Source organism: Zootoca vivipara, chromosome 2 (genome assembly GCF_965207765.1).
Source record: "Zootoca vivipara chromosome 2, rZooViv2.hap1.1, whole genome shotgun sequence".
In the NCBI taxonomy this organism is placed as follows: Eukaryota; Metazoa; Chordata; class Lepidosauria; order Squamata; family Lacertidae; genus Zootoca; species Zootoca vivipara.
Window position 1 is genome coordinate 62,576,899 of NC_142584.1, and position 26,779 is coordinate 62,603,677.

The 26,779-nt window shown below is 43.3% G+C and overlaps 1 protein-coding gene across 6 annotated transcripts in view; it reads left to right on the forward strand.

The window, feature by feature from the left end:
• Positions 1-26,691, forward strand: part of LARP1 (La ribonucleoprotein 1, translational regulator) — a 106,390-nt gene extending 79,699 nt beyond the window's left edge. For 2 of the 6 annotated variants that reach the window (XM_060271625.2, XM_060271623.2), the window contains exons 4-19: positions 3,538-3,712; positions 4,081-4,221; positions 4,833-4,985; positions 5,602-5,764; positions 7,128-7,272; positions 7,788-7,962; positions 9,641-9,810; positions 10,391-10,744; positions 13,887-14,010; positions 16,873-17,078; positions 17,216-17,322; positions 17,616-17,767; positions 19,069-19,213; positions 19,458-19,567; positions 20,101-20,228; positions 23,768-26,691. In XM_060271625.2, the coding sequence (XP_060127608.1) occupies positions 3,589-3,712; positions 4,081-4,221; positions 4,833-4,985; positions 5,602-5,764; positions 7,128-7,272; positions 7,788-7,962; positions 9,641-9,810; positions 10,391-10,744; positions 13,887-14,010; positions 16,873-17,078; positions 17,216-17,322; positions 17,616-17,767; positions 19,069-19,213; positions 19,458-19,567; positions 20,101-20,228; positions 23,768-24,013 (2,643 nt within the window). In that variant the 5' untranslated portion in view covers positions 3,538-3,588 and the 3' untranslated portion in view covers positions 24,014-26,691. The remainder of the gene's footprint in view (positions 1-3,537; positions 3,713-4,080; positions 4,222-4,832; positions 4,986-5,601; positions 5,765-7,127; positions 7,273-7,787; positions 7,963-9,640; positions 9,811-10,390; positions 10,745-13,886; positions 14,011-16,872; positions 17,079-17,215; positions 17,323-17,615; positions 17,768-19,068; positions 19,214-19,457; positions 19,568-20,100; positions 20,229-23,767) is intronic. The other 4 variants (XM_035105726.3, XM_088662033.1, XM_035105727.3 and 1 more) reach the window with 3 other exon arrangements.
• Positions 26,692-26,779: the final 88 nt, after the last annotated feature.

Consider the following 26,779-nt stretch of genomic DNA (forward strand, 5'->3'; position numbering starts at 1 on the left):
TGGACACAATAAATCACATAGTTATGAAAGCTCAATTAAAATGGTGATTTAATGTACAGACAGATAGATAAACACATACAATATCCAGAGTTGATGGAAAGAGGTAGAAGTATGTAAAGCAGATTACATTGTTGTGCTTAAAATGAATTAGCATTGTGGAAGCGGGCTTTATACTAATACAAAATTATTTCAGTAACCAACAGTTCCTGGGAGGTAAAGGCAATTGTTTATGTAACCTGAACCTAAGTCATTCAGGGCTTTAAGGTGGTGGCTAGCATTTTTTATTGGGGCTGGAAATGCACTGGTAACCAGTTCATCTAATACAAAATTGGTATAATGGGTTCTGGTTTTCTGACCCCCCTGGACAACCACATCCCATACTAGTTGAAGCACCTGTGCTGTCTTCAAAGGCACTTCTGTATGTAGGACACATTACAGTAGTCCAACCCATATATCATATGGGTGGATAAATGAGGTGAAGTCTGATCTCTCCATATAGGGCCACAGTTGGTGTACCGGACTAAGCTGGTGAAAGGTATTCCTGAGTACCATCAGGACCTATACCTCGCCTTCAGAAAGGAATCCAGCACCACCCCCAAGCTGGGAACTTGATTCTTTAGGAGGAGTGCAATCTCATCATGGACAGGTTGAACACCTCTATTCAAGATTGCCAGATCTCCTACCCATAAGACCTCCATCTTGTTTGGATTAAGCTGCTGCTCAGTCTTCTTCCTCATCCATCCTCAAAAGGTCTTCAAGCATTGGCTCAGAAGTTCCACAACCTCCCTAGGTTGGATAGATGGAAAAGAAAGTGGAGCGTCATATTACTCCACAAACAAATGACAACTCAGCCCAAACTTCTGAATGGCTCCCCCCCACTCACCCATTGCTTTATACAGACATTAGATAGCATGAAAGACAGGATAGAACTGTGAGGCGCACCATCAAACATGTTTGATATTTGTTACCCAGGCCAGGGTAGTAAAGCCTAAGGCCAGTGGGAAGCTGCAAATGTTTTTTTAAAAAAAATGTACAAGGAAGAATATATACCACTCAAACACTTCTTAATTATTTTAAGATAAGAAAGAGCAAGAAACAAACTTCCCTACTCCCTCTTAAAGGATTATGACTACCTTGTAGAGCCTCCTCCCCCCCCCCCAGGCTGTGGACCTGTTTGTCTGCAACTTAGCAGGCCTAATCTGCACTGGAGGAGCTCTTGCATCTGTAAATTTCATCAACTTGGTCAAAAGGGGGGGGTATTTCCATGTTTAGATTTCCCATGATAGTTAATTGGCCTACAGAGCTTCATTTTATATGGAGTGACTTGGAAACTCAGACGTGGATTGAAGAAAAAATACAATGGAAACAGATCAGAATTTTTTCCTGAAGTGCACAGGTGATGCAAGGTGAAACATGGCCTGTGTAAACATCCTAGTTTTTTTCTTCTTTCAAATCCTGTAGTGACTGAGGATGAGGTTGAATGCCTTGAACTTGATGGGTTTGGTTTTTTTAATGGTTAGAGAAATGACCTGTGTTTTTAACTTAAAAGAAGGAAAAGAGAACATTTTGAATTCATTCCAATTGCTCTGTTGATTGTAGAGGTATTTATGCCTACTCACTGAAGGTTTTGGTTTTTTTAATTAAAAAATTGCAGCAAATCAGTTACAAAACAGGTTAAAGAATAACCCTTTGTTAGTGGGCAAAGTGTCACTTTTCAATACCAGATTCTCAATTGCTGGGAATTTACCACTGTCTCTGCTTCTATTAAGCAGAGAAAGCCAACTGTCCTTTGGCTGGTGTTGTGATAGCAGAATTGCAAAATGGTGCTTTGTATAAAATGACAAAGATTAAAGGGTGTGGCCCCCCCCCCAGGGTACTTCCCATTCTTTCCACAGGATTTATTTATCTAGTTCTTCTTAGTCCTTGAAAATGATTTTCAGTTTGGTTTTGCAGGTGGACCAATTTTCTGCATTTTCTCCTTGAACTTTAGTTTGGTGCTGATAAGCTGCCCAGATAACTTGGTTATTGGGTGGCATATAAATATTCCTAACAATTTGTTTAAAAACAAAATGGAAGCATCAGGGAGGAAGTAGGGTGCAAATTGTGGTATAAATTCCAATTCACCTGCCACTGATACAGTTAAAAAAGAGAGAAGAATTAGTTTACCTATCAGGTAAGCTAGGATTTTCTAGGAGTCACATTCCATCCCCTTCTTAGTTGCACTCTTCCTGCTGAGTGCTTCCTTATTGTCGCAAACCCTACAGCATTGAGCTATTTGAGCAACCACAAAGTATACTTACTAAAAATATTGAAGTTCATCTCCTTTAAAAGAAAAAAGTGCTATATTTTTAAAGATTAAATTGAAGGAAGACAAGAATATACTTACTTTTACAAAACAAAAAAAACTCCACACGTGCACACATATGCAAAAATGTGTTTATGTTCAATTTTACCTGTCTACATTCTTACTGTTACTTTCATGTGGTGTACAATGATGTCATAAATTAAAGTGATATTCCCTACCATGAGTGTATTTGGTCAAATATGCCTAAAGATGTATGCATGGGTGAGTGTTTGAAGGGGTGAAGAAGTGTGGAAACAAGATAATTCATACTGCAACACAGAGTCTGTTGTTTCCCACCATATTGCTGAGAGTTCAGTTTGAGCAACACTTTTTGGGGGTGCTAAATCTCTGCTTAGGAGAAAGCCAGAAATAGCTCATTACAGATCCCAAGCAGATGATTTCCTTTTAGGGTTTCCCTGCCCACTATGCTCCCTAGCTCAGCGGTGCTATTCTGGGACATCAGCTTGGAGCCCATTCTAAAATCTGGCCACAACAGAGAAGGTAAATTTACCAAGTCCTCAGGCAAACCTGGGATTGTTCTTACAAGGGGGTGAAGCAGGTGGGCTGGTTAGCACCAAGCCAGGCTTCTAGAGCCAGTGCCTTGTCTGCTGTATGGCTTTATGGTGGGTGGAATAAGCACTCAAATACGTTCACAGCGCAGATGCAGAAATGCTTAAAGCATACTTCTATTTTGGGGCTTCCCTCCCCTTTGGCAATAGCTTTCCAGCATCATTACCTCTTGTCAGCTAGCCCCTTCTCTGGGTCTGGTGTCCTGCCCTGTCTTCATTCACCAAATATACCATGTCTGGTTTCTGTAGATTCAGAAATCATTGGGACTCATTCTGCAGTGCATGTGCCTGAAGTACACACTTGCCTTCTAATTTGACTAAAGTCTTGCTCTTGTAACCTTATTAACTTCGGAACATGCTGCTCCTGTATAACTATGTAATAACTACTTTGGCTTGAAGTGCTTTATCAAGAAGTTACTGCTCATGAATCAGAGCTCTCTCTTGAGGGTAAGCAGTTGTTCTTGGTTTCTAGACTCTTCAGGTGGGCTCATAAGACTGATTGTGAATGCAAGTGTGATTATGAGCGCATAAGGCAGCTGAATGAACTTGCTGTGTCAGTTGTGATCCACCTTTGCTAAACCGCCATTTTGATTCTCAGCTTGCATGTCTGATTGTCATTTTCAGCAGCTGCCACACAAGCCTCAATCTCTTCGGAAGCTTCCTATTAAGAAAAACATGAAGGAGCAGGAGAAAGGGGAAGGGAGCGATGGTAAAGAGAACATGAAAGCCCGGTCAGATGAATCGGGGGAGGAGAAGAATGGCGATGATGACAACCAGAAATCAGCTCAGAAGAAGAAGGGTGAGAAGAAACTATTTGAAAGTGCTGAAGCACGGTGGTCTGGGATCTCGGGGACTTCATCAAGCTGGTGCCCTCCAGATGCTTTGGATTACAACTGTTATCAGGCCCAGCCAGCACAGCTGTGCTAACTGGGACTGATGGGAGTTGTGGTCCCAACTTCTGAAGAGCACCATGTTGGTAAAGGCTGATCTATGGTATGTCCAAGGTATGATCTGGCCGTGCTTCTATTATATTCTTAACACTTTTTGCTAGTTAAGGTCAGTTACGAAGACCTGAATGATGTGCCTTCTCTCCTTGTGCCTTCCTGGGTGAGATGTTTTGTACTTCCTCGTAAAGATTTGTAACAGTCGTTCCTTGATGCCTTGCAGGCAGCAGACACAAATGGGTCCCTCTGCAAATAGACATGAAGTCTGAGGTACCAAGAGACAAAACAGCTTCTCGCAACAACAGACAGAATGAGCAGCACCGGCACCCTTCCAACAACCGAAGTGACTCAAAAGGTATTTTTGGTAATGTATTTTTTTATTGTATTTTTCATAATGCTCAGGCTGTCATGTTCCTTCAGCTCTTTCATTGGGTAGGCTTCTAATTTCCATGTGGGCTGCAGCATAGTCTCAAAGGCTTAGCAGTTTGACTGGGAGTTCCCTTACAAGTAGATGCATGCATGCTACTGATACTTCTGAGTGGTGGAGTTGCCTCTTTTTAAAAAATCAAAATAATATCCCAGCTGAATTCTTGTGTACTTCATGCAAGGAACTGGTTTGTTCTCTGGCTAAGCCTCTGTCATTGTCTGCATAATGTGTATGAGGGAGATAGAATCCACCAGCCCTCCATGATTCAACCAACATCTCCCAAGTATATCATTATTAACAACAACAACAACAACAACAACAACAACAACAACAACTTATTTGTACCCCGCCCATCCGGCTGAGTCTCTCCAGCCACTCTGGGCGGCTCCCAATCGAGTGTTAAAACAATACAGCATTAAATATTTAAAACTTCCCTAAACAGGGCTGCCTTCAGATGTCGTTTAAAAATAAGATAGCTGCTTATTTCCTTGACATCTGCTTATTTCACAGCTCTTAGGGGTATGCTCATCTCTAACATTCTCTTGCAGGTTGGCATCTGGATAACAAACATGAACGAAACTGGCCTGACCAGGATGAAACCTCTAGTGTTAAGAGTGAGGGAGCCACTGTGCGTGGTTCCTTCCGGGGCAGAGGCCGTGGTCGGGGACGAGGGAGAGGGCGAGGAAGAGGAGGTACTCGCTGTACGTATAAGACTGTAATATTTTTCATAATTGTGGCTTTGTGTATAGGATGTGGTTGATGCTATAGTTATTTCTTCTCCCACTTGGAATATCAATTGCTAGGGGACAACTTGCACATGTTTTGGCTAGACTCAGCACAGTTTGAGTAGATGCACTAAAATAAATGTACCATTAAAGAGCATTGTTCTTGTTTATGTAATTTTGGTGTAAACTTATTGCCACTGGAAATGCAACCATACTAGTAAACTGAGTATTTTGAACTAAAAAGCTACTACACTAAGAAAGCAGACTTTTTGTAGATTCTTAAATATGTAATGCAAATATAATATGGTGGTCATTCAAGAAGTGGCCAGTTGTGAACCTCTGTTATTATACGTATAGTGCAATTTTGTTTTGCTTGACCTGTGCTAGATGCACATTTTCTGTGGATCTTGCATTGCAATTCTGTTTAAAATGGTCTTTCCAAACTAAAATGTCAATGCCTTTTCCAATTCCTAAATTAGGCTGCTGCAAGCCTGGTTCTCCTAATCTGTGGATATTGACAGCGTAGAGTGAAAAATGGTCTTAGAAAAGTTGAGGTCTTAAGAAATTACCTTTTACTTCTTTCCCCCTGCAGCTCACTTTGATTATCAGTACGGTTACCGGAAATTTGATGGCTCTGATGGCTCACGTGCTCAGAAATACACCAGTAATATCACTTACTATTTTGACAACATCAGTAGCACTGAGCTGTACAGTGTTGACCAGGAGTTGCTCAAGGACTATATCAAACGGCAGATGTAAGTGTTGGTTTTGATTCTAGGAGTAGCTTACCAAACAGTATTTGCCTTTTGACGAGTTGTAGCTCGTTTTATACCTTTTTGTACTAGATTAAAAGTTGGGAGTTGTGCTTGCAAAGACAATGGTCTTCATCCTGATTCTTGCTGTTCTACAAAGTAAAAGTAGATAGAATTGGGATTCTTGCACCTTCATCACAGCCTGTAAATATGTGCCAGTGGGTACACTGGCACAACTGTTTATAACAGGGTGGCCCATTGGAAATATGCAAGATTTTTGCTGGCCTCTGAATCAGTGGTGGCAGTCCCCATAGCCACCTAATCTTACAGTTAAGATTCTAGCAGGAAAAGTGAGCAGCCTCTGACATAAATTGCCTCTCTAGAAACATATCATTGTACTTTATGCCAGCTTATGCCTCTGTTGAATCAGTGGTGGTAGTGCCTGCTTCCTGGAAAAGGAAAGCTTGCCTTTTGGTGGAAGTTGCACCCTACACCTTCAGTATCTGCACGCTGTCCTGATGTGCAGAGGAAGAGAATGAATCACCTTCTTTTTCATGTGTTGAGACCTGGTAGAATTGAGATTGACTCTCCTGAGGAGACTGGTAGCTTTGCTTCAAGGAGTAGCCTGGACTCCCTGGGCACTGCATAGCTAAACAGAAATGTCCCACAGACCTCAGAAGTTGGCAGCCCGTTAGCATGACATGCAAGCTGGACTACTTACCAAATCCTGAAGCAGCTGAATTCAGGATTTGCATCCTTCAGTTTTTATTTATTTTTTATTAGAATGTCATTCAGCTTCGTCTACTCATGTATGCAGAATTAGCTTAGTTTTGGCTAGTTTTAGTTTAAACTAGAGAAGAAAGGAGGAAATGATGAGTTTTCTTCTGCCCAAATGATTACATTCTGCAGGGCTGAATCAATATTTTTATTAGTATTCTGCTGCTTGTTTTATATTTTATTGTTGATATTAAAGGATTCTGTTAGAACCTTTTAAAATGATACATGTATTAATGTGTGTTAGATTATGTTAAATGTTGGTTTGTTGTTCAAGTGGTTTTAATTATTGTATTTCATATTGGGAAAAATAATCCTGAAAAGGGGCCTAAGAATATTGGAAAATATAGTATAAAAATATATACTTATTCATGTGGACATGTCTTGAGCTATGGCCCTAGAATTTTCCCCATAGCATCCAGTGCTGAAAGAGAATGTTGGTATTTACCTATTTTTGTAAAGCATTAGTAAACAGAAAGAGGTGGACTTTTCAGGAGGTCAGAGGTATTTATTCTGCTAAGTGTTACCTGGTGTGTGTGTGTGTGTGTGTGTGTGTGTGTGTGTTTCATCGTCTACTATTTACTGTTTTCAGAGAGTACTACTTCAGTGTTGACAACTTGGAACGAGATTTTTTCCTGAGACGGAAAATGGACGCAGAAGGCTTTCTTCCCATCACTCTAATTGCTAGTTTCCATCGGGTGCAGGCCTTGACCACAGATGTTGGCCTCATAATTAAGGTAAAAAATTACCCTGTGTTTCTTATTTGGGCCACTTGTGAGTGGAGTGCTGGGCAATCAAGAATGAAATGCCCTGTTCAAACCCTTGGGCATGTCCTGATATATCTCTGAGCAAGATGATCAAATCAGAGTGGCAAATGTCTTAGCAGACTTGGGTTCTTTGCAGTTATGCAAAAGGTAGTTCATGCATTCTGCCAACTGCATGCTTGCAGTTTTCAGGATGCAGTTGCATTTTGAAGACTGAGGCTTTAAATAGCTGTAAGACAGGGCTTGCAGTTCAGTTCGGCATTGATATTATTTGCATACTTCTGCTGGGATTTCTCTTTGTCTGCACAATCAAGGGTGTTGGAGAACTTTTTTTGTAAACCAACAATGGTCTGGAGAAAAGGGAAGGTGAACCTTTATTCTCAGTATTAAATATGTTTCTGTGGGGAGTAGGGAGAGGGTATGTGGGAGGAAGAGAGAGAGAAGGGTATCTTACTTTAGTATTAATGCTGAAAGTGATTGTTTTTCAGGCATTGAAAGACAGCAAAGTGGTAGAGATTGTGGACCAGAAAATCAGGAGAAAGGAAGAACCAGAGAAATGGCCTTTACCTGGCCCTCCCATGACAGACTATGCACAAACTGACTTCTCTCAGCTCATCAACTGCCCAGAGTTTGTGCCCAGGCAAAGCTTCCAAAAGGAAACAGGTCTGTTGGTAGTGTTTTAGAAACTATCCAAGCAGTTTTATTTGTGTTGGTGGTGATGAATTTGAGACCAGGACACCGTTATGTATCTTGTTGAAGGTTAGCAAAACTTCAGCTTTACTTAACTAATGCGTACACACAAAGCTGACCACTATTCTATCAAGACTTTCTTGAACATGTAATATGTACATCCTGGTTTTTATGTTGGTGTTCTGTAGCAGATAGGTCTAAGCAGTGCTTTTATATGCTCTTGTAATCCTGTAATACTAAAATGTGCCATAAAAAGCAGCCAGACAACTTGCAGCCTTCAGTCATGCACATCTGTTGCTGCATAATATCAGAAATGAGCGTACATTCGTACCTTGGGTTTCAAACAGCCTAGTTCTCAAATGTTTTGGCTCCTGAACGATTGAAACCCAGAAGTTCCGGTTTTCGAACGTTCTTTTGGAAGCTGAACATCCGACGGGGCTTCCACAGCTTCCGATTGGCTGCAGCCAATCAGAAACCGCGCTCTGGAAGCCAAACGGACTTCGGAACTGATTCCGTTTGACTTTCAAGGTACGACTGTATTGCTATCCAGTCATGTAGATAATGGGTGATCTCAATCCATTAGGAGAAAGATTCTTAAAAGAAAAATAATGCCTGGTTCCCTTTGTGCTGGCTTTGAGAGTTTTTTGGAAACATAATTGATCAAGGTCTTGAAAGTGCCTCACACTTTTGTTGCTGCACACTTAACCGGCCGGGGAGGGTGGGGTACAAATAAAAATCCATTCTTATTATTGAGTGTGTTGTGTGTTGCTGAGCAGGTATTGTGTTCTGTTTTGTTCTTGGTGTATGCCTGATGAGCACAGTACTGGCCAGCACAGCTGTTCTAAATGGTGAAGGGAATGTTAAATACTAGTCCCCAAGGTAATAAGGAGGAGCCTTAGGCAGCTTGCTGTGGCCAGTTGACAAAATAATTTGCCAATAAAATTGCTTATATCTGAGCTGAATTTATAGCTCAGCAGTTCCCAACCTTTAAAATTGCACTTCCTTTCAATTGATTTCTAGGTCCAGTTAAAGGTGCTGGCTAATAACTATAACACCCTAAGTAGCTTGGGGCCAGGATATTTCAACAGCTTCTGTATGAACCTGCCCATCAGTTACAGTAATCTTTAGCACGTCTCTTCCGTGTATTGCACCAAGGCAGCTGCGCTAGGTGGAGATACAAGCATTTTGATTGTTGTTGTAGCACTCTCATTTTGGAACTCCCTCCCAAGGATGGTTGGACTGGCCCCTTCTGTGTTGTGCTTTAGGCAGCTAGTGAAAACATTTTTTATATATCCAGCATTCTTTCCTGTAGAAAAATGGGAGTCTCGGCTGGTGAAAGGAAAGCCACTGAATATCATAATTAGTCAGGGCTATGTAAGGCTCAGGCAAAATTTCTAAGGTTCATATAATAGAACCAATTTTTCATGAGTGCTTAATACAAATTAAGTAGAAAGTATGTAAATAGTCAAAGCTCTTCCACTCATCTCAGATGTTCATGATAGCTCTGTAAAGGGAGGGGAAAGTTGCCACCCCTACTCGGTTGCAAAGCACATGTTATTCACAACACCGGACTTATCCTTGTGGGTGTTTTGTAAAGGGCTGTTGCCTGCATGTACAGATATTTATCTTTTACTAAAATACCATGTTACAGAATCTGCTCCTGGGTCTCCCCGCTCTGCTAGTCCTGTGCCAACGAAGACTGAGGAAGTTAGTAATCTGAAGACAATGCCCAAAGGCCTTTCTGCCAGCCTGCCAGACTTGGACTCTGAAGCATGGATTGAAGTGAAGAAGAGGCCTAGGCCTTCTCCAATCAGACCCAAGGTAGTTGGTGAATTGCATTAGCTGACATCCTCATGTATGTCAGACCTACAAATGGACACATTTAATGCTGGGCAGAAGACATAAGAGGTTCTAGAACGTTTGTGTGGCACTTTCTCCCCTTAGTTGTGTCAAGCATGCTGGGTAGGGAGATAGTGTTTCTGCTCTTTCCCAAAAGAGTTATTCCTGCACACAAACTTCGTCATAATTCCATCCATCCTTTTTCTGTAACTTGTACTATTGAATTACGTGAGGTTTAGATGTTGGTTCATGTCTCTTGAAGATAACTTCAATAGCTGTACAAGGTTCTACTTTAAGGCCCCAAGGCTGGTATGCTATGCTTGAAGGATGAGCATCGATGGAAAGGTTGCTGTGTTTGGAGGATCATGATGGGTGGAAGATGGTCTTATGGTGGGCTGGACTTTATGTGATCAGGGTGTGTTTGGTTTGATAGGCATTGCCCTTTGTTTTGAGGTTGAACCTTTGCCTGTCTGTTTTGCTGCATAGGAACCCCTGACTAAGTCTTCTGTGATCAATGTCCTAGCAGCTTCTGTCTTAACAGCGTTATCTATTTTGATACCAGAAACCAGAAGAATCCAAAACACCAGTGAAGCAGAAAGAGCAGGATGAGCCTGAGGAGCTGGACTTCATGTTTGATGAGGAGATGGAACAGATGGATGGCCGAAAAAACACCTTTACAGATTGGTCAGATGAGGATTCAGACTACGAAATTGATGACAGAGACGTGAATAAGATTTTGATTGTAACACAGACACCCCCTTATCTGCGCCGGCATCCAGGGGGAGATAGAACAGGCAACCACACATCCAGGGCGAAGATGAGCTCAGAGTTGGCTAAGGTGATCAATGATGGGCTCTACTACTATGAGCAGGACCTGTGGACAGAGCAGTTTGAGCCGGAGTACTCTCAGATAAAGGTGAGAACCAGGGGTGCACCACCTTAGTGCAAACAAAATTGGTTGTGTTTTGAGAGGGGGTAGGAAAAGGAGTTGTGTGTACTGTGTCTCGGATCATATTTTTAGTTCAACAGTGATTTCATTTTCACAATTCATGAGATAATATTACTTGTGCCTTGCGCAAAAAGTATTAAATCACTTGCCAACCCACCTATATGTAACTGAGTTGGGAGCATTGCAAGCAGTGGATCTGACAAGCTTTTGTTTGCCCTGGGAACATGACTCACATGCAAGTTGTCTCTACAGTCATACCTCAGTTTAAGTACGCCTCGGTTTGAGTATTTTCAGTTTAAGTACTCCGCGGACCTGTCTGGAACGGATTAATCCACTTTCCATTACTTTCAATGGGAAAGTTCGCTTCAGGTTAAGTACGCTTCAGGTTAAGTACAGACTTCCGGAACCATTTGTGTTTGTAAACCAAGGTACCACTGTACTACCTTTTTCTGCTTCCTTTGTGTGGAAGTGACGGATGAAAGAAGATAGAATTGGAACCAGCAGTCTTTAACTATGTTCCTGTATGCTTGTATCTTGATTATGAAAGTATTGTTCAGTTTCTTTTCTTGTATCTTTTTCAATATATGTATAATATATGACAACCCTGGTTATGGATTCCAAACAATAAGTACCACCACCTATTTGTAAGAAGTTGTCTTCACACTACATTGTTTCCTTCCACCTTGCATCACACCCATGCCTTGCTTTTTTGTTACTTAGGCCTAGTTTTAAACATGATTCTGGACTTGCTGAAAAATAATACATGTGCAGTTTTGACAATCTTAATTGACAGTACTTCTGCATGCCATGTTATCATGCTGGTATTGCAGGCTTTCTGATCGCTGACAAACTAACATGCTTTGGAATACTCTATTTATATACGATAAACAGGTAATATTCTCCCCTCCCTAACATTTATGACGTATTGTTTAAACTGGCCCCCAGTTTTCAGCTTTTATATTGTCGTTGTACTTGCAGCCTATTATGCCTCATAAATGCTTTCATGTGCTGCCTCGTCTTCCTCTCTGGAGCAATTGGTTTTAAGACTTTCTCTTGTGCTGTTGTCTCATCCTCCCTTGCTTGGGGTGGTGAATTTTGGAAAAGCTGACTTTTTAGGTGCAAAATTCTATGAGTGTAGTCCATAGGCACATACTGGATGAGGACTTGGTCTCCTTAACCCCTTTCAGCTTTATGCCACTTGTTTGTTAAGACTTTATTTGAACCCTGCTCGTTCTAGCTCTGGAATCTCTGTTCACTCAGTGAAACAGTGCCTCTGAGCACATGCCAAACATTTTTCCACTGAGTAATCCGGGGTTAAGGTAGAAGGGCTTTCAGGCTTGCCAGCTAGCAGATTGTGGTGCCTCTTATTTTCAGAAATGAAGAGCTGCCAGAGGTAATTACTCAGCTGCTTCCCAGAGGGAGCTCTTGCAGCATTTGAGAGCATGCAAAGATCAGCTAGTATACATAGACCTACAACTTAAATATGCAGTCCTTATTAAGGCTGGCTTTGGATGTTCTGGTGGCAGGTGTTTGAGATGGGAAGGTAGAGTTGCTGCTGAAGGGACTACAACTGTTCAGTGCTGGCTGCAGCAAATCAGAGATTCCATCTGTATTTCCTACCTGAGGGCTTACTTTACAAAAAGATGTTCAGGACCAAGCATACTATACATGCTTCACAGAGAGGAATTATGTTAGGTGTGGCAGCCTAAGGAAGCTTTGTGGAGCAATTACAAATTACTAAAAGGTGTTTCCTAAAGTGTAATTTGTAATTGCACATTAACTACAGGCCTCCTTATAAATGAAAGGCATGAGAGAGAAATATGCAGAACCATCTCTCTTCCTCTGTCTCAACTTCCCGTAAATGGTTGCTCTTGCCCCACTTTCCCTGTTCTGGCTCTGGCTGTGTCTACACACCAGACATTTAAAACACATGGCTTCTCCCACGCAGAATCCTGAGAACCAGTTTGTTGTGGGTGCTGGGAATTGGAGCTGTGGGGGAGGGGTAAGCTATAGTTCCTGGGATTCTTTAGGCAAAGCCATGTGCAGTCATACCTCGGGTTACGAATGCTGCGGGTTGCGTGTTTTTGGGTTGTGGACCGTGCCGAACCTGGAAGTAACGGGACGGGTTACTTCCAGGTTTTGGCGCACGCGCAGAAGTGCAAAATGACCTCACATGCATGCGCAGAAGCGTCAAATCGCGTCACACGCAGCTCTGCGGGTTGCGAATGTGCCTCCCACGCAGATCACGTTTGCAACCCAAGGTATGACTGCACTTTAAATGTAGGGTGTGATACTGGAAGTGAGCTGCAAATAGAGTAGTAGTAGTAGAAATAACAGCGGGAGGGAGGGCTAGGATGTGTGGTCCTTTTACGAAAATAAAAATCTGTCTACCATCTCCATACCTGTTCTGGCTTGGTTGTGCTTGCCAAACTGCACATTTTTGGGGGGGGGGGGTTTCCTGTATTTCTGAGTTGTAATGAATCCTCCTACAGGCAGTGGCTTGTTTTGTGCTCATTCAAAGCACGCACAAGTTGCTGCAACTCAGAAGTGGTCTCAAAAAGTGTAAGAGTAGTAAGAGTAAGGTAAGAAGTATAAGTACATTCAGTGTTGTAAATGTAACTTACCAGTACATCGGGAAATGACAGGAAGTCTGTTTTCATATAATTTAGTTTATTGCAATTTAGTTTATTGGATTTTTTACTTTGGTTTACTCTTGTTTAGTTAGAAATTATAAGAAAAGAGCATGTACAAATACAAGCTTAAATCAAACAAACAAATAAGAGATTGTTAATGAAAGCTTTGCCTCCTGATGAAGAAAGCTTTGCCTCAGAAGAAGTTTTGTGCTGTTTCATCAGATTTTTTTTAAGGGTTGCAACCATCTAGTGGACTGACTTGTAGGTTTTGTCACACTTGAAACTGGTGCATTGTTCTTTAATACATGTAGCCCGTGATTTGCCATTTCCTGGGGGGGTGGGTGGGGAGGGGAGAAACACGAATCAGGGAATAATAACCTTTATTATTATTTATTTATTTATTTATTATGATGTATCATACAACCTCCAGATATAAGTGTTTCATTTCTCTGTCATTCCCCCTCCCCCAAATGCAGCAAGAAGTAGAGAACTTCAAGAAGGTCAATATGATCAGCCGAGAACAGTTTGACACTTTGACTCCTGAGCCTCCCATTGATCCAAATCAGGAAGTTCCTCCAGGACCACCAAGGTTCCAACAAGGTAGGAGACCAAACCCTTTGCAGAATGCTCAGCTTTATCCTTTCACTTACAGGAGGGTCTCGCCCAATAACACCTCCAACCATTTAAGTTACATTTCCATATTCTCTTTTTTTTTTAAATCATAATTTTTATTGATTTTACAAATTACAAAAAACGGTACATACATGAACACCTTTTCCACCTTCTTCCCACCCCCCTCCATGGGTCCTCCCCTGCCACAGAAGTATCCCACGCAGGTGAACAGTCAGAGATGGTCCATTTTATGGTTGGATTTCTGTCCTCCTCCCCCTCCCCTGCCCCCAAAGCCCCCCCCTGCCACCAGAGAGCTCCAGGAAACCAGGGCAGTACGCAGGAAGACGTCCATCCAACCATCTATTCTCATACCAAAAAAGAGTAAAAAAAAAGAAAAAAAGAAAAAAAAGAGACAAAAAAGGAAAAACAAAACAAAAATAATCTTTTTTCCATTCATAATTAATAAACCATATTTTGTGGGCTTCCCCAACCTCCCCCCTTCCCCGGTTTTCATCCCTTTTTTATCCTCTTCAACAGTTTCTTATTCTATAAAATAATTACCTTTATACCTTATACTACTTTAAAACTTAGCTATTATCATTTTCACCAAATATCCAAATCACTGAAAAATCAAACTCCCATTTTTTCTTCCCGTGCCTAATTTTTCCCCCCTCTATAAGCCTCCATATTTTCACCTTTTTCCAAAATCAATTCACTTTTAAACTATAACTATTCCCAATCTAACCTTTCATCCCCAATTTCCGGCTCCAACCCCCCAATCCAGCAAGTTCCGTAGTCAGCAGTCCAGTTTTAATCCTAATAATCCATCCTATTAATCACAACTTCACTTTCCCTTCACCCCACCCCCTTTTTACAGTATTTTGCCATCCAGGCCTCCATACAGCACCCCTGAGTTTCTTCTCTTCTCTGCTTATTTTTTTCCTCTTCCCTGTGGGCATTCTGGAGTTCCAGTAAATCCAATCGTACCCCCCTCAAAGGAGGGGCACTCCACCTGACTTTTTGTAGAGTAAAATCATCTTTTTTTTTCGTGGTGAGCTTCATTTTGTATTATATTGTCACAGTCCTCATCTTCATCTTTTCGTTCCAAATCACAGTCCCCATCATTGTCAAAATCCTCCAAATCACTGTCACTGTCATTCTCACACTCGTCTTCCTCAGTTTCAGTAGCTTCATCCTCTAAGAAGTCATATTCTGCCATCACCATCTGGAATTGTTGCTTTAACTCTTGCTGTTGTGTCTCCTCTTGACATAGTCCTATTCTTACTTCCCACATTATGGTCAAAACAGTCCGCTGGAACTCAGGCGAATACCTTTTTGTTGACATAGTTCAATCGTGTCAAGGTCAAATCTTGTCACATGGGGTGGAAAATGGTCACAGTTTATTTTCTCGACTCCATTTTAACAAGCTGGCTGCATTCTCCAAGTCTTATTAGAGATAAAGTTCAAACTCACATTTCAAAAGCATATAAACCAAAAAAAAAAAAGGATTTCCAAAAATAGAAATAAAAATAAAATTCCACTTATAGATCCTGATCAGCTCACTGGGTTGTCTGGGCTGCCGGCTCCCGGGGAAAAGAAAGGTCTTTCTTGATCTTAACCTCTTTCTGCAGGGTATTCACAACCGCAGTCTTTCTCCCCTTTTACCCTGCATCTAGGGGAGATCCTCTTTGATGCCTTTGAGGGAACCTTTTAAATTGAAATCTTCTATTTACGGCTTCGGGTTTCTATTTACTGTCTCTTAGGTTGCCGGTTGGGGGGGGTGGCTTCCTCTTTTTTCCCCTCTCTCCCAAATCCAAATTATTTTATAATCCAAATCGTGAGATTACTTACACTCTTATTTCCAATCGTTTTTTTTCGGAAGAATCCAGCGCTCTCCGCCTTCGGCTTGAAGCTTCTCTCCGCTAGGGTAACGTTGTCGCTCAAGATGGCCCCCGCGACTTCTACCCTCCTCGCTCCGGAGCTCTTATTAGAGCTTGCCAGAGAGTTGGGGAGTCCGGATTGGGGCTCTGCCGAGCAAAATTCGCCCCGGGACGCTCTTCCCGAGGTTCTAAGGGGCGCAGCGTCGCTCTCGCTGCCCTCCCCACTCCTAGCAGAGATGGTCCGTCTCGGAGACGAGACGGGACCCCGCCGATCGGCGCTGGCGCTGAACCGGAAGCCTACATTTCCATATTCTCTTATCTGCTCTGTTATTCCAGAGTTTGGACGTGTTAAGTCTAGCAACAAGAATTACTTCAGAGTTGTGAGATTTGCAGTTGCTGCCCAAAAATTGAGGGGAACATTTATTGAGGATAACATGGTGGACTGTAAAGATTTAATTGGGAATTAACTATAAAAACCTGTTTGTATTCGTTTGTGTGTGTGTGTTGGTTGATACTGTGTTTTAATGTATCTATGTATATATTGTACAGGGTGTGTGTGTGTGTGTGTGTTTTCAGTGGTTCATATGACTATGCTGATAAATAGGAATTTACTCTATTTATTATCTTTACAGTCCTTATCCATCGTCCCTGTCCCATCCCCCGTCCCTGTCCCCATCCCCTGGAAATTTATTCACTATAATCAGTGCTATTATTCTAGAAAAAGAGGTGCCGGAACTCACCATGAACTTCCTCCCTTGTTCTCTTACAATGGCAATAGCACTCACCTGAGAGGTGCCGGAACTGAGTTCCAGTGAATTCCGGCTGAAAAATAGCCCTGACTATACTGTAATTTGTTTTCCCTTGTGACAGGTTATTAAGAGTCAGAAAGAAGTGTGTTTATGTGGATGTTGGACAATTACAATTACATATATGCAGGAGAAGCTATAGAGATTTTGGTGTGTTTTTTTAGTTCCTACAGATGCTCTGGCAAATAAGCTATTTGGTGTGCCAGAGCCTTCAACCATTGCCCGATCTTTGCCAACAACTGTGCCAGAATCCCCAAACTATCGCAATGCCAGAACGCCCAGGACTCCTCGCACACCTCAACTGAAAGACCCAACACAGACGCCCCGTTTTTACCCAGTGGTTAAGGAAGGCAGGTTGATAGATGCCAAGGTAAGTCTTGCATACCAAAAGCTTTGCCTATGCCAAATGCATGTGATTATGCTCAATGTATTTGAGATTCTTCTTGACTTGGATACCGGAAGAAATACCAGTCTTCATTATCTCAACTGAACCCTTGCTTCTTGCAGACGCCCCGGAAGAGGAAAACACGGCACAGTTCAAATCCTCCAATGGAATGTCATGTTGGTTGGGTGATGGATTCCCGGGAGCATAGGCCTCGAACTGCATCCATAAGGTACTATAAAGACAGACAGTTGATAATTCTCAGTGAAGTTTTAAAACAGGTGGCAAGGGGCATTAAAATTAGATCCAGATGAAAACATTTTTTTTTGCAAGAGTTCTCTGTTTTTTTCACCCCCTCTTCTCCATATTGATTTAGTTTTCAGCATTTTCTCAGAAACACGCTTGCAGTCAGAGAAAATCCCCTTTTGAAGTATAGCTGAACCTCATGTCATTTCTGTATCTTTCTGAATACTTCAGTAATGCTTCTGAGTGCTTCACTGACTCAAGTGTTTTCTCCTTGCTCAGTTCCAGCCCCTCAGAAGGCACGCCAGCCATTGGCAGCTATGGCTGCACTCCACAATCGTTGCCCAAGTTCCAGCACCCCTCCCATGAACTCCTCAAGGAGAATGGCTTCACGCAACATGTCTACCACAAGTATCGCCGGCGCTGCCTTAATGGTGAGTTGTATAGATACAGTTGATGTTGTCTAGATACTTGGCTTTTATGCAGGCCTTGATAGCAGTCAAGCTGGTGCTGAAGTCGGCAATCATTTTTCTTAGTACAGTCAACTTGTAACTTAACTGCTGCAATTTCAACTTTATGCAGCTGGAGGCCAGCCAGTTGAAATCACACAAATGTGGGAAATGTCACATATAAATATATTTATATTTGCTAAATTTATGTTTTCTTATGTTTGTGTTTTGTTTTTTTCTTTGTGCTTGGTTTTTCTTTTTTGTATTTTGTGTGAAAATAAAACAAAACATATAATTAAAAAAAATCACACAAATTAAATGCATGGAAGGCAGAGAGCTTGAAAGCTTTTTGTTCAGGGTTTCCTAATGTGAAAGGAACTTTTAAGCTCTCTCTCTTGCTTACTAGGCTCTGGGAGGCTCTCGTGAGATCTTGCGTGGCTGTCCAAGATCTTCTGAGAGCCTCCCGGAGCCCAGAAGGGCTGGGGGCAGGGAGGATGACCTGTTTGGCATGCCAGCTCCAGAAGGTAAGATTGCTTATGCAGGAGCGATTTAAAGGGGTTGTTCTCACTATGCCCACTACCCCCAGAACGTAACCCATGCGTAAGATGCAAGTTGACTGTAAGAACTGTATGTTTATGATATAGTATGCTTCCTGAATGGGAATGATAGACTCACCAGAGCAGGAATAGCTGGTGATCCTCTAGCAGAATGTGAGCAGATAATCAGACAGCATCCAAAACTTGCATTCTTGGGTCTGTTTTGCATCACACTGTCCGGTGCTGAATTTAGCTTTTCAGCATTTCTGAAGAAGTTTAGTGAACTGTGAGCAGCACATCTGCATGATCTACAGCAGGCATGGGCTCTAGTAATCTGGAGGAAGGACATTTGTGTTCTACACAGATGACAAGAATGTGACTGAGTTGGTTATATTATATGATGTTTGAAGCCTTGCAAATCTAGTTTCCCCTTAATTTTAAAGCCATTCTATTTCCAGTAGTCATAGGATAGTTTCAAAGGTTGCTAGTCTTTGCTGCTTGCAGGATGATGACGTAGACTAAAGGAATGTCTACATATACTTGACTCCAATATGGAAAAGGACTGGGCATTCCCTGTGCTAAGGAATAAATAGAATACCAGTGGGTTTTTGCTTTAAAAGGGAGATACTACGATGGAATCGTGGAGAATCGGGATTTTGTGATCCCCACTTTCAGGACAGGATGCAATGTTTTAATTTGGGTGTACCATAAGCTGGTTCTTATGTGGTTTGCCTCTTTCCCCTTGAACAGAGCGGAAGCGACTGGGCATTGGTCAGTCCCAGGAGATGAATACGCTCTTCAGATTCTGGTCGTTTTTCCTTCGTGATCATTTCAACAAGAAAATGTATGAAGAGTTCAAGCAGTTGGCCTTGGAAGATGCAAAGGAAGGGTACAGGTAAGTCCTTGTGTCTACACAGCACCACCATAAGGTGCCTTGCATTTTAAAGGCTGGAAAGGAGAAATGTGGGTTAGCTTAAATTGGTGAATATGGGGGAGCCCTTGTCTTCTGAAGGAAACATGAGATGCATAATTTATCTGGACTTAATCAGGAAGAGAAATGTAGCATGGAAGGCTCTTGGGGGAGGAAAAGGGTATGGTTGGAGGCAAATGTTGATGAGGTGGATGTCATGGTCTTACAGGTATGGACTGGAGTGCCTTTTCAGATATTATAGCTATGGACTGGAGAAGAAATTCCGACTTGACATATTTAAGGATTTCCAAGAAGAAACTATAAAGGATTATGAAGCTGGTAAGTGGGGGTCTGACTGCCCGGTATTCCAGGGGCTTCCTTGTGTGTCATTGCGGTGCCAGTGATCTGTGAGGAATGATGCCTTGAATCATTCAGCCTATCTTTTGACTAAAAACATTAATTCTGTGATTCCAGACCCCTAGTATAATGGGGGTTATGAGGATATTGCATGGTATCCAAATCTTTATTAAAGGGGACATGTTAGAGCAGCCTATCTTGTGGGGACATGATCAGCCTTCTTGCTTTTAGAGAAGTCTCCCTTCCAATGGCACATTTCTTGACCCTCTTCCCTTCGGCACCACTGCTTCTATCACTGTTTAGATACTGTTAACGTGCAGAAATTTGTAGTTGCAGAAGAGTTCTATTCTGACATTTGGCTAGATTGCTGTTGTTTATTCATTCTAGCTTTTTACCAAAACTTGATAGTTGCAGCTTTCCTCCTTTTCCCTTCCATTGTTGCTGAATGACAGTTTTTGGAAACTTCTTTGATGACAGGGGCTGACTTGTGTCTGTTTTGCTCCTTGTCTTAATAGGGCAGCTTTATGGGCTTGAAAAGTTTTGGGCCTTCTTAAAATATTCCAAAGCCAAAAACTTGGACATTGATTGCAAACTGCAAGAATACCTCAGCAAATTCCGACGCCTTGAAGACTTCCGAGTGGATGTAAGTAGTTTTCTACTAGACACTTGTAATGGATGCATCTTGTAGACCTGCAGAGGTCCATGGTGAATGTATCTTTTAAACAAAAGTTTATCTTAAATTCAGGTGTACAAAAAAAATATAATCTCAACTTTTATAATCACATCTGATAAACAATGCAGTTTCTCAGTAAGGCACTTATTTAAATCTGCTTAAAAGTTATAGTTACAGGTAGGTAGCCGTGTTGGTCTGAGTCGAAGCAAAATAAAAAAATTCCTTCAGTAGCACCTTAAAGACCAACTAAGTTTATATTTTGGTATGAGCTTTCGTGTGCATGCACACTTCTTCAGATACTGTATCTGAAGAAGTGTGCATGCACACGAAAGCTCATACCAAAATATAAACTTAGTTGGTCTTTAAGGTGCTACTGAAGGATTTTTTTTATTTTGCTTAAAAGTTAGTTTGTCAGTTAATAAACATTTTCTGAACCCTCCATTTTTATATTTAAATAATGTATCAAATAGTTCATTGGTGCCTATACTTTAGCACAGAATGCTTATTTAAATGCACACATTTTACAGTGGTGCCTCGTTAGACGAAATTAATTCGTTCCACGGGTCAATTCGTGTAACGAATTTTTTGTCTAGCGAGTCCCAGTTTCCCATAGGAATGCATTGAAACTTAATCAATGCGTTCCTATAGGCTCTGGGGGACTGGCGGAGGCATGCAACGGGGCTTCGGAGAAGGTCTCCGAAGCCCCGTCCAATGCCAGCTGTGTGCAAGGCGGCGGCGGGAGAAGCTCTCTTCTCCCAGCCACCACGTTGCCTGCCTCCCCCGACATGGAGCGCAGCTTCGGAGACCTCCAAAACTGCGCTCCATGCCGGCTTTGCTCTGCCAGAGGCGGCGGCGGGGGAAGAGCTTCTCCCGCTGCTGCCTCCCGCCTGCCTCCCCCGACATGGAGTGCAGTTTCGGAGGTCTCCGAAACTGCGCTCCATGCCGGCGCTTCAGCTCGGGGAAGCAGACAGGAAGTTGCAGGCTGCTGCCGTCTCCCTGCCTGCTTCCCCAAGCTGAAGCGCCCGGGGGACAGAGCCGAATAGCGGCGTGGGGGGGTCTTCGCCGTTTGCCTCCCCCTTAGCTCGGGGAAGGCAAACGGCGAAAAGCCCCCCCCCCCCCGCCGCCGCCTCTCGCAGCGCAAAGCCGGCATGGAGCGCAGTGTCGGAGACCTCCGAAACTGAGCTCCATGTTGGGGGAGGCAGGCGGGAGGCGGCAGCGGGAGAAGCTCTTCCCCCACCGCCGCCTCTCGCAGCGCAAAGCCGGCATGCTTCCTGCCATCTCGCTGCCTGCTTCCCCGAGCTGAAGCGCTTCAGGGCTGTCGCTGCCTGCTGTTGCCACCTGCCTGCCTTCCCCAAGCAGCGCCCACCGATCCCCGATGTGTCGGGCGGGATGGGGGGGAAGCAGAGGAAAGATCCTGCGCTTCCCCCCCCATCCCGCCTGTCACACAGCAGGGATCGTAGGGGGCTTGAGAAGCCCCATACGATCCCCGATGTGTCGGGCAGAATGGGGGGAAGCGGAGGAAAGATTCTCCGCTTCCCCCCCATCCCGCCTGCGCTTAGGCTTCCTCGGCAAAGGCAAGCGGGGGACACCTAGCCCGCCCGCTTGCCTTCGCCGAGAAGGCACCATTGCAGCCTAATGCCGGCTCTGTCGGGCGGAGGGAGGGAGAAGCGGACTCCGCTTTCCCCTCACTCCGCCCGACACAGCGGGGATCAGACGAAGCTGTCCGCGGCAGGGGGAGAGGAACAAAATCGTTCCTCTCCCCCTGCTGCTGAGCCTGCACAGATCCCGGGGTTCAGGGAAGCACTTGCAGCTTGTCCGAACCCCGGGATTTGTCCTTTCTGTCGGCGGCAGGGGGAGAGGAAGGAAGGAAGAGAAAGGGCTTCTTTCGCTTCCTTCGTTGCTCTTTCCCCCCTTCCTCCGCTTCTCTCCTGCTAGTTCCTCTTTGTGTTCCGCTGGTCTCTTCCGGGGCAGAGACCAACGGAACACAAAGGAGAACCAGCTGCAGCAAGGGAAGAAGGCAGAGGCTGATCTTCCTTTGCCTTCTTCCCTTGCTACAGCTGGTTCCCCTTTCGCTAGATGAATGCCCTGATTTTCTGATTAGAGGTTTTTATGGCCACGCTTTGCACGACAAAGCGGTGGCCATAGAAAACCTCGTTGTATAGCGAGGCAATCTCCGATCAGAAAATCCTTTCGTTAAACGAAATTTTTGTCTAGCAGGGCATTCGTCTAGCGAGGCACCACTGTACAACTCATTATAAAATTAAGTGTGAAATTTGAAGGATATTTGTGTTTTAATCAGTATAATGATCTAGGAGGTGTGAATGAGATCAGTTCTCTTTAAAATGGAACAAAATTCTCATCCAACCTTAATGAGCGGACACTACTAAAACATTGTGTTTGAGGTAACAGACTTCCGTATAACTTTATATCTCTGGTGGCTTATTCCTATATGAAAGTTGGCATTCAGTGTTGTGATCTTCAGGCGATTGTGCATCATTGAACAGCACCCAAGTCTCTCCCTGTGGTATTGCACTGAAGGGGGGGAAATTACTGCTTGAGCCATCTCCTTGCTGTCTTACTGATTAAGAAATCTTCTCTGGACCCATGTGCTCTCATACCCCCCTCCATTTGCCCAGCTTTAGCATTGTGACCATCTTATTATTTGGTCATAGTTCACCTCCACACTAGAAATAAAAGTGGTGATTCTGGCTTGAATGTAAATTGTGGTTTATGATAACTGTAGTTTGTCCAATTCAGACACCACAGCAAAATCTCTTTGCTGCAAACTGGTGAGGTAGAAAATCATAGTGCAAAGAATGCATAAGTCCAAAGCACAGTTCACAAGGACAAACCATAACTTGTCAATGCTATCTGAACCCGACTTAATTCTGTAGTCTGTGGCTAGAAGTAGTTGGTCAGATTAATTGAAGTGGCAGCAGCACCCACTGGCACAGGGACTGATTACAGCTCTCTTGAGAGGCACAGTCCAATGCATTTCAGTCACCTCGCACATTCATCATATTTTACACACACACACACACACACAAAAATTCACCTCTAATATCTTCATATTGTCCATTGCCTTATATAAACTTTGTTTTAGAATCTCCAAAAAGCCTTCCTAAAAGAACACACAGGGCAGTCTTGTTACTCAAAGAGGTGTTCTTCAAAGCCTTGTATTCAGCTGACACAACTGGAGCTAATTGTATTTGGTATTCTCACTTGCTTACCTTCACTCCCTTTTATATCCCGCTCTATCTCCGTATGGTAAAATCTTTCATCTCCTGTACTTACCCCCAACCCAAATTGTATGGTACTTTTGCATCTTTACTTTAGTTGCTATCCACATTGTGTGTGTTACTTTTCGTTCAATTCCCACTTGTTTGCTATCAGATATTATGGTATTGGTGGACAACCAGGATTTGGGGAACCTTTACTTTAAATGAAGCATGCTTGAGAGGGATGCCCAAGTGCTACATATTTATTTATTTATTTATTTTGTGTTTCAGCCTCCTATAGGGGAAGAAGGTGGCCACAAGAGATACCCAGCAGCATTGGGAGTCGATGGAAGGAAGCGATACCCATCTCAGTCTTCCAGCAAACCTGTCACCCAGACCCCATCCCATCAAGTCTCTGTCTCATCCAACCAAGTCCCCACCTCATCTAGCCAGCCTGTGCAGGAGGATGCCAAAAACCTGAGCCAGCCACATGCAGTTTCTACAGCGACTGTGGAAACGCAAACAATAGGGAAATAAGACACATCAGAACTTCCAATGGAAAGGGGGCAGGGATACTTGAGGGAGTTGAAATGTGGGCGTCCAAAACCAGGCTGCTTACCAGAGGTGGGGACTACAACGCACACAAATTTCTCTTGTTGGCTGGGAAAACAAGACGAAGCAAGCTGAAAGCATCCTTTTCTTCGCTGTGATTAAGTTACTGATTGGAGCCAGATCCTCACATTTTCACGTCTTAGCGCCTTTCTGGGGTAGGGTTGGGAAGGGGGAGATTTTTATAAATATAAATATATATATATCTATATCAAGTTTTAAATTATTGATAGAAGTTTGTTTGGATAAACCAAAACAATTCTGTATCATGCGGCGACATGATCCAGCTCCTCCTCATCCCACCGATCAACTATGCAGCCCACTTGAAAGAAGCTGGAGGCGGTGGGCCGGACAGTGTGGTTCCATTTGGAATTGGCCTTCGGCTTTCTAAGTCCACCAGGCGCCTGTCATTCTGGATATGACAATGCACAAGGAGTCCCTTTGCCACCATCACAAGTATCACTTCTGTTATGGCTTCCCTTCCATGCTGCTCACCTTTTCCATCACAGACTCGACTACTGGAAGTCAACCAAAGGACCCTAACTGAACATGGGCCCACCTCGCATTGGGCTCGCCCAGTTCCTTTTGTGTGATGGGTAGAACATAAACTCGCACAGTGTCTCCCCTCACATAGGAATGCTACTCTCATGATGAGACTTCGCTAAAACAGCTTTCTCTTACAAAACAAAACAAAAACAAAAAAACCACAAAAAAACTTGTTTTTAAAAAAGTCTATCTTTGCTTCCTTCCTTGAAAATAATAAGTTGCCTTATTGTGGAGTTGGGAAATTGGAGGCATCCCTGACTTCTCTGAGCAAATTTGGAGCATGGCATCTGCTTGAGACTCAGCCGGGCTGTGAGAATATCTACTGTTTCCCTGTCCAGGAGTCACTCTTGTCTGCAATGGCTGGTGATCTCCCCTCTGACCCAGCTGTGATTTGCATCGACTGGAACAGTACTGTTAATTTCTAGGTGAATGTTGTCTCAAGCCACCTAGACAGTTTATCTCTGGAGAAGGGGGTACTGGAGCACTAAAGTCTAAGACTTCTGCTATTGTGTGGTTGGTGCTGATGTAAATGTGTCAACTTTTCTAGTGCCCTTCCTGCTACAGCAACTACACATGCTATTGCCTCACTCAGACCTCCAGGTGCACTGCCATTTTCCTCCCTCTCCCACCAGGGCAGGCCAGGCCAGGAACTAGCCTGTTGATCTCATGAACTCTTCCTATCCCACGGTAGGCAGGCAGATGTGCCAGGAATAGGTAATTGCACAGAGAAGATCCACTGGCACACATCCTTGCTCTTTAATATATATGGTTGAAGAATGTGTGTACAGAGAAATGAGCTTTAAAGCAAACAAGGTGGGATTTTTGTGTGTGGTGGTTTCCAAATAAGAGGTGGCTTGCTAAGTTAACTTCCCTATGCAGGCCCTCCCTTTCTGTAGACTCTTGAATTACTGGCATGCTAGCCTGCCTGCCTGCCTGCCTTCCTTCCCTGGGTTGACCATGTAGCCACGGAGGACCCAGCTGTGTTTAGACTCTTCTCTAGCTACCAACACCTTGGCTGTCTTGCATCATGAAATCACTTCATGTATTGGAACCATGTCCACTCATCCTGTGTCATAGAACTTTATACAAAGCACCATGATTGACTTAACTCCTCTTGGGTTAACTGCTTGGAACTAAGTCTGAGACTATTGGCAGTTTGTGACTGCATGGCTCTTGACATCTTAAAAGCAGCTGGTACTGGAGCTATAGAAGTGAACTTCAGAGAAGATGGAAGCATATGTGTACAGATAACTTATTTCTGACAACATGCTTTATTGTTTCCTACATTTTGTTATATTTCCTAATGTACTGTCCCTGTTCTGCAATCCAGAGATTTTAGTAGGAGGTGGAAGATCTGAGATTGCTTGGTCATTATGCCATCCAAGCTTGCCCTGTGACTCTAAAGAGGGATGAATGGTGGTGGCAATATTTCTATGTGGTTCTACACACAATAATGGCCTGGCTCCAAACAGTCTCCTCCCTTCTTCCCCAGTAATGCATGATGCTGGAGGCACTTCCATTATGCTGGAGGCTGATACCTTCCTATCTGCAGCTGCTCACATGCTCTGCTCTGGAGGATCCCACAGCCTTTTCTGGGTGTGGAGACTATTGCCATAAAGGGTGAGAAGGAGCACCCTTAGGCTACTTTGGATCCTAGACCATTGTTAGGGGTGAGGAGAGGAAGAGAGGTGTGGCATCAACACATGTTTTAGAGGTTATGTTCTAGGCCTGTTTCTCAGATTTTTAACATGCTGCAAAGAGTGTGGCAATGAGGCCTGTGTCAGGTAAGGATGTTTTTATTCCCAGTCGCTGGAGCAACACTTTTTTACTTTAGGAATGCAGGGGATGTGATGGTAGGGCGGTTGGTTGATTTCTGTCACTCCTCTTCTAGGATGTTGGTAGATAATTGAGGACATGGGCCTTACTGCCTTAGGAGAGCTTGTTGTGTCTAGCTAATGTTATTTCATTTTAGCTGTGTCAAGCATGCTATTAATGGGAGTTTGTTATGGAGCAGTCTTGGGTGACCATGCAGTTAACTTGTGCCCTGTGGTTCTAGTTTTTTGCTGCCTAAGTTGTGATCCTGTATTATATCAAACCCTCAGCCTTTCATTGTGGTACCATTAAAAGACATGAGCATTTCACCAGGTG